The 14,174-nt window shown below is 42.4% G+C and overlaps 1 protein-coding gene across 1 annotated transcript in view; it reads left to right on the top strand.

Annotated features, from left to right (window-relative positions):
* The first annotated feature begins 4,899 nt into the window (after positions 1 to 4,899).
* The window catches only part of SSU72 (SSU72 homolog, RNA polymerase II CTD phosphatase), a 28,537-nt gene continuing 19,262 nt past the window's right edge, over positions 4,900 to 14,174 (top strand). Inside the window, exons 1-2 of the mRNA XM_082493368.1 lie at positions 4,900 to 5,051; positions 12,196 to 12,339. Coding sequence (XP_082349494.1) covers positions 4,972 to 5,051; positions 12,196 to 12,339 — 224 coding nt within the window. The 5' untranslated portion in view covers positions 4,900 to 4,971. The remainder of the gene's footprint in view (positions 5,052 to 12,195; positions 12,340 to 14,174) is intronic.

Here is a 14,174-nt window from a genome sequence, read left to right as displayed (position 1 = left end):
GGGTGCCTTCGCTGGGTAAGAAGTATCAAAAGAGCGGACATTGCCACAGCAGGAATGGCTGAGGGCAGACCCACGGCAAGAGGTTTTTGCAGAAAGGGCTGAGCAGAAAGACAGACATGGGCGGACTATGCTGGAGAGCAGCGAAGGAAAAGACGGAAAAATACATTTTGCCGGAGGGAGGGAGGGAGGGAGGGAGGCGCTAAGGAAAGAAGAGGAGAAAGGCTCTTCTTGGGAAGCGCTGAGGAGAGAGAGGGGACACATTTGGGTGGGAAATGCTGGGTGAAGGTGGCTGAAGGGCTTCATCTGCACGTGCCGGGGCGACATAGGAGGTGGGAAGATCTGAGAAGGGAGCGGTTTGCCGTGATGGCTGAGAGAGGAAGACTTTGTCAGGAAATCTGAGGGAATAGTGAGGAAAGTTATTATTTATTTTTATGGGAAATGGTAGAGAAGAGTGGGAGAGGTTCTACCAGGAGGGTGAGGCTTTTGTGCGAGGTGCCGAGAGGAGAGCGATGGGCTGTGTGAGCGGGTGCTGAAGGTGCTGAGAGACAGGAAAAGGCTGGAAGGGCTGAGGGGAGGGAGAGGGAAACGATTTGTCGGGAAGCACTGGATGTGTGAGGGAGGAGATGTTTTTGTAGGGAAATGTCAAGGGGTAGTGGGGAAAGGCTTTCTGAGGAAAGCGCCGCAGGGAAAAGGCTTTTGTGCGAAGCGCAGGGGGATGGAGGAAAGAATTAGCTGGGAAGCACTGAAGGGAAAGAGGTGAAGGATATTTGTGGGAAGTGCTCAGGGGAGAGAAAGGAAAAGCTTTCCTCAGGAAGTGCTGAGGTGAAAGTGGGGAAAGAATTTCTCAGAAAGCACAGAGAGGAAAAAAGTATTAATGGGAGGGCAGAAAGTATTTTGGGGAAGCAGTGAGGAGAGAGAAAGCCCCCCTTCCTGGGCAGGGAGAGTCCTGCCTTGCTGGGTGGAGTACTGTGTCTTTTCGTATATTTGTTTCCTAAATTCTTCTATAGAAGAAGAATTTCGGACATCGAAAAAGATAGAAAACATTCTCACCAAAAATAACATTTGTTTCCTGGTCTCTGGGCCAGTTTTGGTTTTAAGATACTATTTTCCTTTTTGTCTCCTTTGTGTTTCGTTTTTGGTGTCATTTTTTCTGTCATTAGACTTTGTCTTATTTTCCATATTTCCTTTTCTTCTCTAACGTAGCTTCGAGATCTGTGTGAAAACATTCCTGTAGATGGTTTATCTTTTGTGGCTCTTGTTAACGTATGAGAAAAAAATTCCTGAGATACCTTCAGCTGGTTATTTTGAATTATGGCCTGTTATATTCTCCTTCCTTTAATCACTGTATTCCTGCTGCTGTCTTTGAATGTTCAGATTATGAATTTTGTCATTTTTCCATTTCCCCACATCCATGTGGAGGTACTTTGCTCATATATCCTTTGTTGGACCTAGGGGTACTTTTTAAGAGCAAGAAAAGGCACATGAGTACTGGGACCAATATGTAATTATCTCGGGTCTTTGTGTCCCAGATTTCTGCTCTATTGCAATAAAGATTTTCCTGGGATCAACACAGCAGGAGACGGTTATTTTGGTTCTTGCTTTTGGAATATATATGTCCTAAATTCTTCTGCCCTCAGTAATCTCACATTTGCGAGCTTTGTATTTTGAATTGTTAATTCCAGCATACAATAGTATTAGCGGTATATCTGCAGCTTTTGTCTTTGGAGCAAGGTTTCTGCAAATGTTTTTTATAAAATAATTGTGGGCAACTTAAGGAAAAGCTCATTTGCAGATGTCCCATCAGTTATTCTTTTCCTATAAAGATTTTTCATTTTTGTAGAAAAAGTGGAGATTTTTCCAATTTAACTTTTGCTCTTTATTCTTAGTCACTTGGATAGTATTGTTTAGGAATGTGATTGTTATTTGCAGGCAGTATTGACCCTCTCCATCTCATAAAAATTCTTTATTGTCATTCCCTTTAGGGGCCGAAGTCCTACGTAGTTACTTCAGCTCTCACTCTTCTGTTGCCTTCCTGAAATGGAGCTGGACCCATATTCAGTTAAGCTTCCCAAGTACTTTCAGAGTTTCATCTCTCTGATGACCACTTTCTAATGATGTATTTTACTTAATAACGCTTACAGGGTAGGAGTCTCAGTTCCGTCTTAGACCAAATAAATTGTAAACTAATAAATCCTGAAAAGAACTTGAATGAAATAACAGTTAGCTGCACTTTTAACACAGACATCCTTTGTGTTTGGAGTCTACGCACATTCAAATTGGAGTTGGTTTCCTTTGTATTCTGCACTGACAGCAAAATGTTCTTGTGTACTCCAAGAGATGAGCTTCCACCTCACCAACCTGCTAATGTCCTCTCACTGCCCTAAAAGGACCTTCTCTGGAATGAAGGAGGAATCCTTGATGTCCTGCTGAAGCCTTGGTTTCTCCTCTCTCTGAGCTGTCTCATTTCTCAAGCACTGAAGAGTACTGGAGTCAGCCTAAATAGTGCAAGCAAACCAAGGTGCAAAAGCACAGTTATAGGGAAAGGGGAAAAGATGACGAAATACTCAAATGAAAATGGAATTGGTCTGGGCTGAGCAAGGAGTGCCACGATCATGACCTGTGTGCGAGCAAAACAATTCTGAAATCAGTGCATTTTACCAGTCAGGCAGTACATAAATAAATTCTAGTTTGGGCCATTCTTATTTGAACAGTTTTGTGTAAAAGCATGAGAGTTTACACCTAAAATGCAGAATTCCATGATTAAGCAGAACAGAAAGCATATGTCTGCTTCATCTTCGCTACAGAGTGTTCTGGGCACAGACGTGGAGGTGGGGGTCAGACCCTAAAGCGAGTAAATCCTTTTTCTCAGGGGTGGTTCAGCTCTCCATCCACGGCGCAGCTCAGTGGATCACTGCAACGTTTGGCTGCCACCTAGTGCGGAGAAGGAAAACTAGCCAGAAGATTGTGCTTTTCAGGGAAAAAAAAAGCAATTGCTTGAATCACATTCTTCTCAAAACAAACTAATGGAGTATGTGGCTTACATTGCCAGGCAAATGGGAATTATTTGCGAGTGAATTATGGAAATAGGGCCTATTTGGGAAGAAGACGGGAAGACCCAAGGCCTTACCTTGTATATTTGGAGTAATTTCTTTCTGGATGTTGGAAAAATTGCTTGTATATTAAATGAGACAGGGTGGTCTAGCAGCTAAGTTAGGGGACTTGGAGCTGGGGGTGACTGGAATGTATCAGCTCCTGAGGTCACAGGAAATTATTACATTTCTGTCTCTCTGGTTGGCATGTGTAGATGAAACCTAATGGCACACGCGTACGTGTACGTGTGCCTGAGACTCTTCAGAACTACAGAAGTACTAAATAGAGACGCTGCCATTGTCTCTGCTGGAATCTTTTAGCTGTTGTATTTGACTCAAAAAGAGCCACTTGCTTATGCAGTAACAGTACCGGGCCACAGTGAGTTGTGAAAGTGCTGACCTGGATGGGTATGTCATCAGACGTTTTCTACATCTCTATGTTTCTGTTTAATTTACATGAGGGGTGTGAATGTTTATCCGGTTAAATATTGTATATGTGTCCTTGTTTACAGTAAAGGATAGTACAAATCCACAGCATTTAATGGCGGTTAATAGCAAAGCGGGACTTTTCCCTCACCGCTACTCCCCGTTTCTCGCTAGCCTTCAGGTAGTTTCATTCAAGTGCCTTTTTCTGCCTTACAGTCGTCCCTAACGTAGGAACTGCACCACTAGAAAACATCTGGGAGCTGAATAGTCAAAGCTTTATCATTTAGGAGCGAGAGGCTGTGTGCGGGCTGTCCTGTGGGGAAATCAGAAGTCGGGTCAGACACAAAGCGTTTGTGCAGTGCTGTTTCCAACCACTCGCTCCACTTAGAAAACTGGGAAACGCGGTTGGATGGAAGGAAATAAAATTGTGCCATGCTTGTCCCTGAGACGCCAGGGAACACCCGTGGCTCTTCTGGGGGCTTTTCTCTCTCAGTAAGCGGCTGACAAGTTGGGTGGTATTTTTAGTTTAGCGGTTTAATCCGCAAGATTCACGAATTCTTGCTAAATGACCTCTTTTCTTTTGTAAACACCTGAGCCCCTGTGGGTTGCACCCGCCAGTTTGCCGGTGCTGGCCGGGAGACCGCAGAGGAAGCGGTGTTTATTGAACAACCTCCGGGGTCTCTGGTGAGGAAGGGCTGAGAGCCCTGGGGCTGTCCAGGCTGGGGAAGAGAAGGCTGAGAGGGGATCTCATCAATGCTGATCAATATCTGCAGAGCGGGTGTGGGTGTCCAGGGGATGGGGCCAGACTCTTCCCAGCGGTGCCCCGTGACAGGACAAGGGGCAACGGGCACAAACTGGGACACGGGAAATTCCATCTGAACATGGGGAAAAACTTCTTTCCTGTGAGGGTGGCAGAGCCCTGGCACAGGCTGCCCAGAGAGGCTGTGGGGTCTCCTTCTCTGGAGATACTCAAAACCCTCCAGGATGCCACCCTGCTCTGGGTGACCCCGCTCGGGCAGGGGGGTTGGACTGGGTGATGGCTGAAGGTCCCTTCCAACCCCCGCCACACTGTGATGGCTGCTGGGTTGCCTGTCAGAGGCTCGACGCCCGGCGGGGCGGTGAGGCGCTCGGCGGTACAGGCCAAGCCGGTTCCGAGAGGCCCAGGGGCGCCCCGCTCCGGGGACCGGCCTCTCCTCAGGCAGCCCGGGGCAGCTGCGGGGCCAGGCCCTCAACGCGCCGCCGCCGCTCTGCCTCCCTCCCGATGGCGGGCGGGCGGCCGCCTCCGCCCCCTGACGCCCGCTCGGCGGTTGGCCGCCGCGGGGCGGCGCGGCCCTGGTGACACGTCCCGGCACCGCCCGCCGCCGGGCTCCCGCCGCCATTTTGTGCGAGCCGCGGCCGGGGCCGAGAGGGTTTCGGAGCCGCGGGGGAGGGAGCTGGGCTCTTTCCCTGCGCCGCCATGCCTTCCTCGCCGCTCCGCGTGGCCGTGGTGTGCTCCAGCAACCAGAACCGCAGCATGGAGGCGCACAACATCCTCAGGTAACCGGGGCCCGCCCGACCCCCTTCCTTCCTCCGGCCGGCGGCGGCGCGGCCTGGCCCGGCGAGTGCGGCCTAGGCCCTGGCGGCCGCCTCCCGTCGCGGGCCGCCCCGTCAGGGCTCCGTCCGTGGCTGCTGTGGCGCGGTGGCTGGGCCGCCTCGCCTGCCCCGGGGCTGGAGCGGGCTGTCAGGGCAGCGGGGCGGTCGCCGGCCGCGGTGCGGGGCCGTGCCGGGGGCCCGCGGCTGAGGCGGCGGGGCCGGGGGCCCCCCTCCGGTTGGCCCCTGCGGAGCCCGCGCCGGGCGCGGTTCGCCGCGGTGGCCGCTGCGCCGCTGTCGCTGCGGACCTCCGGATCCAGTGCTGCAAAACACCAACCGGCGAATTCGACAGGTGCAGAACGGCTCCCGTGTCTCTCGGCGTCTGAAAGCCTAAAACACTTCTTTTTTTTTTTTTTTCTTTTTTTTTTTTTTTTCCTCTGTAATGCACCTGAAGACTAGAACGGCTCCATGCACCCGAAGGGAGCGGTTTTCCTCTCGGCAGGAAAACTGGACGGAGTGTTTGGTTCAGAATGTCAAATGTCTTTGAGATTGTGAGGGTTCATCTGTGGAGCGCTGCGAGTATTTCCAGCGTGGCTGGGTTCAGAATGGGAGGTGGGGGACTGGGGAGGGACTGACGGACAGGAGAGACCTGATCTGCCCGAAATCCTGTTCCTAAATCTTCCCTGTGCACTGCAGGAACATGATAAAGGGTGGTTTGTTTTGTTTCACATTAAAACATAGGTATTGCTAGCACATTAAGATGAACAACTATGTGTAAGCGATGAGTTACGTTTAAATAAAAACAACAGCCTGGAAAGGAATAAATAATAGAAGCATCTGGTCTGGCAGCCATCTTACTGTGAGCACTGTATGATGCTGTTAACGCTTGAACTTGGCATCAGGTGTTACCTGTGGCAGTTCTATGAAAACATGATGTTACCAATAGCTTCGGGGGGCGGGGGAGAAGGATGCTCTTCTTTTGTTGTTTTTCTGCTAATAATACTGGAACTGAGTTTTAATTTAAACCTGAATACTAAGGGCAAATTAAATTCACTTCCATTGTCTAGCCTTTTTCTTCATCCCTGTTTTCGCAGAAGACATAAATCACTTCCGGTGTGACTGTTGTTCTTCTGGCAAACGTGGCAGGGAAATGTTTTTTTGAAAGTCTTTTCTCCCTTAAGATTTTAATTGAAAATGAACAAAATGCTTGTATTTGGAAGATGTTTATTTTCAGTAGCATCCTATGTAATTATAGCAAGAATAGCATAAATGGCAAAATAGACACGAATCGCTGATGCCGTTCTAAAGAAATAACTAGCCCATGCAACTAGAGTGGTCATTTGCCAGTAAACTTCAGGAAAGTGTTTGCATTGGCTCAAAGCCAGTCTGCTTTATCAGTTTAGGGTAATGTCTTGCTATATGTAGCACTACAGGTTGAAAGAACACATGATTCAAAGATGAAGATGAGTTGGGAAGAAATTGAGGTATTATGAAACTTTAAGTTGTTTTGTTAAGGGATTACAAGACTTTAAAGGATACAGATTCTACAGAATTGCAGGTGTCTATTTGAAAACAAAGTCTGGAATCCAAGCTTCAATGTTGAACATCTTAATGAACATTCATAAACAGTGCTTTGTAACATGTAGCCTATCTTCTTACATAACTGTTTTAGATAGGGATTTTTTTTGAAAATATTTTGCTAGGAAATGTATTAAAGTTTTGTTGAAGTCTTTGTCTTCTATTTGATGAGTCTTTTAGATTTTTGTAATGCTGTAGGTCAGGTTTCAGAATTAACTTCTCTAGTCTATTCAGTGTTTTAATGAATTACAGGTTTTAGTTGAGCCACACTTTTCATGTAGAATTTTTATCAGTAACTTTTCTTATTCCATTCTTCAATTTATAGAGAAAAATATCTATTAGTAAGGCAAGCTTATTTTATTTTCCAAGTGTTAGGCCCACATAGTGCCTACTAAAACTTGAACTTAATTGTGTGCTACTTCCTTTTAAAGCAAAAACAATCTTGCAGAAATGTCTGAATTTTAACCTCGGACACACAATTTAGCCTTCTATGTATGACATTGAGGTGAAATGTTTGCTTTACCTGGTAGGCTTTTGTTAGAAGAACCTGCAGTCCGTCACTTCTTGTTATTATGTTTCTTCTTAGTAGTTTATTCTTTTTAATGCATGAAATCATGAAGTGGTTTAGACAGGCTTGATTTAACATCGAATGTACTTACATTTTATAACAGCCTGGTGTTCTGTCCTTTATAGACTCGGAAAAGCAAAATTGTAACGCATACTTTCTTCACACACTTCAGCAATTTGGGTGGTGGTGGTGTTTGTTTGGGTTTGTCTTTCTTTAAACTTAACATACCGGATAATAAGAGTTACTGGTTTTGGACACTTACAAACTTCCTGTCCTTTTAAATTGCAGTGGTTCATTTCAAAAGGGGTTGCAATGAGTCTCACTTGCCGACCTGAATTCCTCATTCATCCTTACTCTGCTGCCACTTGTGCCTCTGGAAAACAAATTATGCATTAGATCTTTTTCATATCTGAATAATTAATTACCAGTTTCTGGTGTTATCTTGGTTCAGTACAGTTTCCACTTGCTTTGTAGTGTGTCTGCATATTTTCTAACTAACCAGGTTTTAAACACTTTGTTCTAATCTTCCAACAGAAGTCAAGCTGAAGGTCTTTTGAAGTTTGTTAATAGAATAGTTACCACCACAGGGGTATGTTGAGATGTTAAAGCAAAGGGAAAAGAGGAAAAGCAGTAAAACTATGCGGAAAGACATGATTCTTCCTTAAAACCTGTCAAACTGGATGTCCATCTGTAACCCGTCCCTAAGTCAAATCTTACTCATCCTACACTTCCTGCTTTTACAAATACAGTCTGTGTATAGGTAGGTCTCTTTTTTTTTTTTTTTTTTTTTCCTGGAGTATACAGACTTAGGGCCGGGGTTCTCCTTCAAGCATAGAAGAGGAAGGTGGAAAGGTAACACTTCTCTTGATACCCAACTTCATTATACAGCAACTTCAACATTTCCATTTGTGTATGTTTATTTGGTAGTACCCTGATGGCCTTTAAAAAGAAGTTACCATTTCAAACTTTCCCAGTGTATAGGAGGTACTCTGGTAACTTTGTATTTTGAGGCTCTTGAGGTGTAGATACCCTATCTCCTTCTCCTGAGTTCAGGGTCTGTCTCTTTCTACTGATAGTGAAAACTTGTAGGACACTGATACACACTTAAGCTACACGTATCTTTCTTTGTTTTGGGAAACTGTGTTAAGAAATTAGGAGTGTGAATATGAGAGAGATTAGTAGCTGTACACAGATTGAAATATTGAAACCCTAGTAGCTGAAACTTAAATTTCATATTGGTGTTATGATTTGTAGTTCAACATTGACCATGTAAGAGAACTGATGTAAACTGCAAGGGTGCAAGTTAAGTCACTAGTCACAGCTTCTCTATTGGCATTATCAGTCAGCAGCTAAATGCAGTGAGGTATTGAAATTTGTATTACTTAAATTAAGAAATCTCAAATTGTATTAGTAAACCCTGAAGAAGAAGGAAATGTTTTAACACTTTTGTATTAAAGCACTTTCATTTGACAGCTTATCCTTGATAATGCAAATTACAACAAGTTGTTAATGTTTTAAAGATTTCATAATCAAAATTAGTTAACATTGCTTGTGTTCTTGCTATTTAACAGTGTAGGCCTTTTGGGGGGGTGGTTTTTTGTGTGTTGTTTTTTTTTTTAATGTTGATTAACTGGCATAAGATATTTTTGAAGTGGTCTACAAGGAGGGCACTGTTACTAATTATTTTCCTGCTCCATGTTGTGGAAGGGGATGTATTAAAATGAGTGATTTGTCCTCTGAAAATCTTTACCGCTACCAGCTGCAGTGGTACTGCAGGATTTACTGCATTTGCTTCAGTGTTTAATAATACCTATTACTGGCCATGGTAAGAAGAGCAGCTGTATTGTTACAACCTTACAATAAGCTGAAAATACCTTAATGTAATAAGCATGTGCGAGACCACAAAATAACAATGAAGTAGAAGAAAAGTGTGTATAAAAGTTCATGTCTCAATCTGCACGGATTAATAATATTTCTCCTCTCAGTGCCTGAAACCGAGTGGCAACAACTCTGTCATGTGTTAGTGCTTTGTTCCTGTAGTCCCATGTTGATCTCTGCTTTCAGCAGCAGTTGTGTCCCAGATGAGACACATCACAGTGGGCTCTGAGATTCTTCAGAGGGGAGTGCAATGACTGTTTTTAGGTTCTACAGTTAAAAGTCTGTAAACTCTTAGGCGCATGATTAGTTCATGTGATCACATTGTAATGAGCTTTGTACTTAAAATGAGGTGAGCATACTTGCTGAAAATGAGATCTGTATGCTGGCTTATATATATGTACTTAGTATATAGATAGTTTACATATGTTGGTCTTAATAGTGTTAATAGAAACAGCTTCCTGAAATTTCTTAATATTTACAGGTCTGTTAATGTTTAGGCTTCACATTTTCAGAAGACAATGCTAGGATAGTATGTTAGTATATCTTACCATTTATGGTAAAGTTGAAGCTCACTATTTTCCATCATCTGGGTAGTTTTACTAGGCCAAGAACAAATCCTAGATATACGTTATCTTGTAGAAAGTGTTCATTGTTAAAAGGCTGTACCACATTACAAGAGATACTTGGTGACTCACTAAACTAGACCTGTCCAGCTGCTTAATAAAAGCAGGCTTTGTTGAATAATGGTTCTGTACAGGTATTCTTCCCTCACCCCTGCCCCCCAACTGTTGCAAGAAATGTTTTGAAACGTTTTCAGCATATTTCATAATAGTACACCTGGTGCATAACTAGTGTAAGAGCTGTACCTTGGCAACTGCTAGTGTCAAAGCATGAAATTCCACGTGAGAAATGCATATTCTGGCTATTCAAGGAAATTAATTTCCAGTGGGTCATGTGCATTAGAGGCACAAATTTTTGATATGTGAAACCTCAAATGAAGATTCCTTGTTTGCTTTATATGAGAACATGCAAACTTCAAGGACATTTCCGACAGTTGGAGATGGGCTTCTTAATGTCTGTGACCCAAGCAGACCTAATTCAAAGAATAATATTAAAGGAAAAATTAAAAGTTAGGAGGAAAGCGTAGAAGAAAATACTTTTCCATCGTAACATTACGGCTTTGCAGTAACGTGGGAGAGAAGGAAAGAAGGGCAGAAAGTCCAAGGTGCCAAAGTCCACTATTTCTCAGTTAGTTTGCATTAAAATTCTTAGCAAAAATAGCATCAATGGGTAGATATAGAAGGGAAAGAAGGGTGAGACACCTGGAAAACAGATCAATTTGAAACATAACTATTTTAGTACTGCAATTTATTGTATACATGTTATGGCTCTCTTCATATCCAGTAGAAGCAGTAGAATAAAAACTGGGGTCTGGAAGTATTGCAGGGAAAATAAACTAAAAGTAACTGGTGCAGTTATGAGTCACTGTTATTAATGTGATGGAGGGCTGGGAGGGGCAAAGAATTGCACTTTTTTTCCATTTGTATCCGTTTTCAGTCATTAGTCCTGCAGAAAGAAGCAAAAAGTCGTCATGTATCCTGTCTTTTTACAGAAATAGGAACCTATAAATAGTTCCTGGAAGAAAAAGTGTAGTGGAGCAAGAAAAGAGAAGGGAGTGGCTGTGTTCCAATAGGACAAATTAAAGGAAATAACACTACTGATAGTTGCATAGCAGTGTTTGAGCTTGGGGCAAAGCTTGATCACAGTTAGTCTCTGCCTAGAAGCTTTTTGGATCACTTTGAAGACACCATTTGAAGGCAGACATCCAATTTGAATTGGTGTGTCTTCTACTGAATTTCCTTTCTATCTCGTATGTGAATACCAAGGAGTCAAGATGTGACTTGTCTGTTGCTCAGAATGCGTACTTGGGACTCTTGCACTGGTTGCCAGTCTCCTGTTCGCTCTTCTCAGACGAAGATTCAACAACTCTTTTTTTTTCTATTATTTTTGGGGGGAAAAAAAGAGGGGGAATTGGGTTGTTTGCCTGCAGTTTGTTTTAACGCTGTTCTCTCTATTCAGTCTCTGATAAATCATTGAAGCTGAAAGTGTGGCTCCTTAAAGAAAGGAGATTGAGACATGGTCTTGACCTGTTTCAGAAGTTAGAGTGTCGTTATAAAGCCAAATGTTTCAGCATTCTGGACAACAGTGACAGTATTTTACCGTGTAACTTTGTCCATTAGACCACCAGAAAACAATCTCTTTTCAGTCCTGTTAGTCAACAAATATATTGTAATGTTTTTTATTATTACTGAAGGATTTGTTGAGGTTCAAGTAGGTGTATGTAGGTTAATCAGAAAGAACATTTTGGCATTACCCCTAAAGACAAGCAGGTTCCTGCCTTTTTTTTTTAATTATAATTATTAAACAAGTAGTTGTTCATGAGAATGGAATGAAGTTATCCCTGGCTTACCCAAGAGTTTTAGGTGCAAGCCAGCAGAATATGTGCCCGACTTCTGTAAAGGTAATTACACAGTATGTTTTTCAGTTCACTTGAGAAAAGTGCCAGGCACACAGATATTTGTACTAAGCTAATTAAATTGCAGTAGAGGTAGTTTTGGCAACATGGTGAGGGGAATAATGTAGTTATCCCAGCAGCTTTAACAGTTCACATAAATATTGATCAGTTGGTATTGTTACTTACTTCCTTATATCAAGATAAAAACATCTTTGCCTATACTGTGTTATCCAGGAGTGAATATGAATGCATGCTTGTTGCAAATCCAAGATGCGTGAAAGCACAAAAGAAATATCCAAAATGCTATGTACCATAATTCTAAGAAAATTTCCTATAAAAATATAGGTGCTCCCTTAGAAATGGTGTATAAGTTTCGATTGCGACTGTGAGAAAATATGCACTTTGGGTACACTTGGCAATTTAGTTGATAAGAGTTGCCCAACTCTTCAGGTGTGATTTGGTTTATTGCTAAGAGGTGTTTTTGAAATTCAGTATATATTCTTCAGCACTCTGGTGTTTAAAGTCCATCCAGTCTAATTGCCTTTTCTCCTTTTTTCCTCTCTGTCTTTCAGCAAACGAGGATTCAGTGTCCGATCCTTTGGAACAGGGACTCATGTGAAACTGCCAGGACCAGCACCGGACAAGCCGAATGTTTATGATTTCAAAACAACATATGATCAGATGTACAATGATCTGCTTAGGAAAGACAAAGAACTGTATCCCTGTGGCATGGCCTTTTTAAAAAATCCAATATGGTTCATCCTTGAAAGGTGTAATTCATTATTTGGCATTATGCATTAGGAGTATATAGTTGCTTGACTGGTAATCTTAAAAGGTTTTAGGTTTATAGGAGGGCCTCTAATGCTCCCTTGTAAATTGCTATTGAGTTACAATGCACGCATTCAAAATGCTCTTTTGTAGTATGTAACGTGTAGCTCTTGAATGAAAGCACATTAATACTATCACAGATTGTCCATTACCTCCACTGCACTGTGGATCGTATTTTCTCAGTGCAGAGACTGTCCTGATAATGGATGTGCGAAGACCGACCACCTCGACATTAATGTTGTATTTAGCTCAGACAAACTGACAGGTAAGGTTTACAGTATACTTTATCTGGGAGAGAGGATACCTTTCATTAAAGAGCTCACCCTTTTCACTGAGAATTTCTTGATACGTGATTTGATCTGTGCACCGAAAAGAAAATAAATAATCCTATAGCATATTATAAATCATAGTATTGTAGAATCATTTAGGTTGGAAAAGACCTTTAAGATCATCAAGTCCAACTGTAAAAGAACAGACATAGGAGAGCCCAGCAACGTATTTAATTCTAGAGAGCAGAGGTGATCAAAGTTATGCACACTATTTAAAACCATGACTAATGTCAAACTGCATGATTTTAGAACATCTATTGAAAGTTGACTTTTTGTTTTTAAGAAAACACACAAAACTACGACACTGGAGCACTCATTCTAGTTACTCTTTTCTCAAGAAGGGATCTGATTTTTTTTTTTTTTTTTTTTCAATGTTAAAGGTGAAAGAGAAAACTTACCCTAATTAAGGGATTCATATATGCTGGATTTTTACTTAGAGGACCCTTTAGACTGAAGTATCACAGAAATAAGTCTTGGTAATGTAATAGAGCAGTCCGCAGTTTTTAGCGGTATAAGGTTTTTTCCTAAGATCTTGGGTATGGCCATCTGAAGATCCAAGAGGAATGTTAACGTGGTTTAAATGTCTTAACTGTACTTAAACAGCCCAGGTTTTTTGCATCTTTTTGGGAAAAAAAAAAAAAGGGAATAAGACTAAATAGGTTGTCAGAGACTAGAAAACTTCGAACGTGTTAGAAACTAGTTCAAGCTGTTACCCAAGGAGTCAGCAAACTCAAGAACTTTTTGAAAGATAGCTCTGCAGTTGTTAGGTAGCACAGATTGTGCTATGGCTTACTTCTGCTCACAAATTCTTTGTTGTATTTACTGACCAGGAATAGTAAATTTGAGCTCCCTGAGACCCCAAGAGTGTCGGCTTCCTTTGCACTGTTAAGAAGGGCTGGGCTGTTTGATCAAACCTATACAGTACAGTGAGAACTGATTGGAATACCTTTCTGCATGGTGTTCCACACAAATCGTGTCCCGTGCAGGGGTATTGGTTTCCTAATATCTAGTTAGAGGTCCTTTACTCAAAAATAATTCAAAATGTAGGGTACAGTCCTAATGAATTATGTGTCCAATGTGCTGGGTTTTGGGGTTTTTTTGGTTTTTTTTTAGCCCTCTGCTTATAAAGAAAGATCTTGCAAACCCATCTGAATGAGGTATGCCATATCTTGATTAAAAAAGAATTGCTTCAAAAGAAAATTATTTAAATTGAGAAACAGTTTTAACAAGCCCTATTGCCTTCTGATTTCCTTGTTGCATTCTTCATTGCTGCCATACTGAATACGGCACTGATTTAAGATAAATCCAACAGAAAGCCTACCTAATCTCCCCACTCAGCATGCTTTGGAGTTACCATTTTGGTTCTGCTCCATCCTGGAGATGGTTGCTGTGTT

Source organism: Vanellus vanellus (assembly GCF_965231255.1).
Source record: "Vanellus vanellus genome assembly, chromosome: 20".
Lineage (NCBI taxonomy): Eukaryota > Metazoa > Chordata > Aves > Charadriiformes > Charadriidae > Vanellus > Vanellus vanellus.
The sequence above is the reverse complement of the archived record's forward strand: the minus strand, read 5'-3'. Positions and strand labels throughout refer to the sequence as shown.